At 50.1% G+C, this 2,815-nt stretch overlaps 1 protein-coding gene across 1 annotated transcript in view; it reads right to left on the minus strand.

Moving 5' to 3' along the window:
- The window catches only part of LOC106817531 (synapsin-like), a gene marked incomplete at its 5' end in the record, with an annotated part of 13,820 nt that extends 12,479 nt beyond the window's left edge, over positions 1 to 1,341 (minus strand). The window contains one exon of the mRNA XM_014822203.1: positions 1,279 to 1,341. Coding sequence (XP_014677689.1) covers positions 1,279 to 1,341 — 63 coding nt within the window. The remainder of the gene's footprint in view (positions 1 to 1,278) is intronic.
- Positions 1,342 to 2,815: the final 1,474 nt, after the last annotated feature.

A 2,815-nucleotide genomic window follows, 5' to 3' on the forward strand; every position in this document is an offset into this window, starting at 1 on the left:
GGGTGGGGGAGTAAGAAGGCTTATCGGGAAGGTCAATTTATATTCGTAGCAGACAATGCAAAGCTCATGGGTTGCTGGCGGGTTGGGTGAAGGCAGATAACGTAGAAAAGCACACGCACGCGCACGCGCACACACGCACACACACACGCGCACGCGCATACGCACACGCACGCGCATACGCACACGCACGCAGGGTAAAAAGCACGCATCATTACAAAGACGCAGGGTAAAAAGACTAGAATCATTACAAAATTTCAAGAGGCAATTCTACGAGACAGGATAAAGATGGAGAGAGAGCGCGAGCGAGATAGAGAGAAAGAGAGAACGCCAGATGGAACGGTTGCCATGGTCACGCGCCACGCCGACGTGTGTCACGTGATCCACGAGCCGAACGTACGCATCACCGCTAACTGCCGACAGAGGGCGCAGCGACGACGCAGGAACACTGATATATGTATAAACTATGTACTCTAAATAATCTATATTTTAACTTTTATACATAGATCAGTGTGTATCGACCCGCATCGCCAGGTGCTGCCACCTAGCGGCGGCGAGGCGACGTGGGGCAGCGACGCGCGTTCCATCGCGTTCTCGACATAACAAGCAAGCAGGTGGCAGCACTAGTCTACTTAACCTGGCAGGTCGTTGCTCTGGTCGCTTCACGCATTTTCACCTACATTGCAAAAACGACCGATTACTCAAAACGCGACCAATATAGCGACCGTGTAGTATCGATAGAAGCTCTAGATAAAAGCAAAGAAAATCGTGTAGACACCGCGCGGGAACTACTACACGGCTGCACTACTTGCTCCGTAAGCTGTGAGATTTACTAAGTCGAAGCTGCTGTCAGTATATTAGATGGGAGCCGGTGTAGCACGAAGCTGTCGATGTCTGGCAACAGATGTCGCCACCGGCGCTTTGCCCGGGCAAATTTTCACCTGTCATCAATCCATTGTTAGAATTGTTATGCCGGACACCCACTCTACCACCACACACATACGCCACCTGCAAACGCAAGTTTCTCCTAGAGTGTGCTTCTTCTTTTTTAATGATAGAACCAGTGTTTTGATGGGAGTGGTAAATCCAATATTGATGCGCAGATCAGCAGTTCGCACGCGCTGCATCGCATCTGCGTGTGCACACAGGCACGCATACACGCACGCATACACGCACGCATACACTCATGCAGGCACGCATACACGCACGCATACACGCACGCATACACATATGAATGCTTAATTCAGGTACGTTTGTTGTTTGCTAGGTAGCCATGGTTACCTTTCCCATGCCGGAGTGAGCACTTCCTATCTTTACCACTACGGGAAACTTTGGCGTGATAAGCTGCAAAAAGCAAAACATACAAACATAAACGTCTGTCCACCACACCGGGGCGACGCGTGGTAACGCGGATAGAGGGCGCTGAGATGCACCGACGCGCCCGTGCCGCCACTAGAGGGAGGCACCTCGCGAAAATGATCACGCGCAAGCTAGAGATGCGGGTTTGAAGAAAATTCCGAAGAAGTCAAAATAATTTAATATGTTATATATATAATTATTATTTAATGCAATAACGCTACCATTCCGTGAGTGCACTTCACGCGCGTATATGGATATCGATATTTGTTCATCCTATTTAAGGCGGACTCTCCCCCTCCCCCTCTCCCACCCCTCCCATCTCCCTCTCCCCTCGCCGGGAGAGGAGACTACCAGATGCCGTGATTCCTTCCCGCTAGCTAACGTCGTTAAGCGACCGTCTCTAATCCCGACGTCGGCGTCACCAGAGGGCGCCTGCATCGACAAGAGGCTGAGCGCGACCAACGGTAAAAGTTTCGCGGATTTTTTTTGGGATAAAATATCACGAAGTTCGATTAAGTATCACGTATTGTACCCTCACGCATTCCGAATCTAGAAATGTAAACATAATGTAAACATAATATGTAGTAATAAATTGTAGAAATGTATTACATCTCCGTTACTAATAATATTTTCCGTAGCCGGAAAAAAGCCGTAGACGAGAAAAAAGTGCTTTCGCACGTAAAAAACATGCGACAATGATGACGAGAGTCACGAATAGTAAGTATACTTCACGGTGCATAATAATCCAGTACACACGCACGCGCACACACACACGCACGCACGCACGCGCGCACACACACACACACGCACGCACGCGCACACGCGTATGCGCACGCACGCACGCTCGCACGCATGCGCGCGCACACACATCTTACAAGTGTCAAAAGTACAATGAACGTACGATCACAGTATACATTATTCATAAATGTAAGAGGGGGGAGTAAGAAAAACCCACCCGCACGACAAAAACTCACGTACGCACGTAAGATAAAAGATGGGAGGTGGATGTTCATGCCAAAAACATTGCGCAAGACACGCCGACAGTCAAAATTCGAGCTGCAACATGCTTGCTCGCACAACACACACACACACACACACACACACAGCGATTAACAGACGATAAAACGGGCGGAATGATGGCCCGACCGTCGAGCCATGCAAGAAACACACGAACACAAGATGGCGCTCAATAAAACGCTGGCGACGAGACGTGCGCGCCCTCTGCATTCTCCCCTGCGGGATGCGCGTAACCATGGCAACGGATGATCCCGGGTCCGTCGCCTGGAGAGAGTTCTCGGGGACCAATACGGATTAAGTATGAGAGGAAATCGATGTCGTTGGAAACCAACGAACAGGTTTCTTCCAAGAGTTCCTTACTCTCCCGCCGTGTCGGCGAAATAAGTCAGAGTCCAACTGAAGGTAGTAGTCCGTTCGCGTATACTGGGGGTGGGGTGGGGTG

Source organism: Priapulus caudatus, unplaced genomic scaffold, assembly GCF_000485595.1.
Source record: "Priapulus caudatus unplaced genomic scaffold, Priapulus_caudatus-5.0.1 Scaffold1757, whole genome shotgun sequence".
NCBI lineage: Eukaryota > Metazoa > Priapulida > Priapulimorpha > Priapulimorphida > Priapulidae > Priapulus > Priapulus caudatus.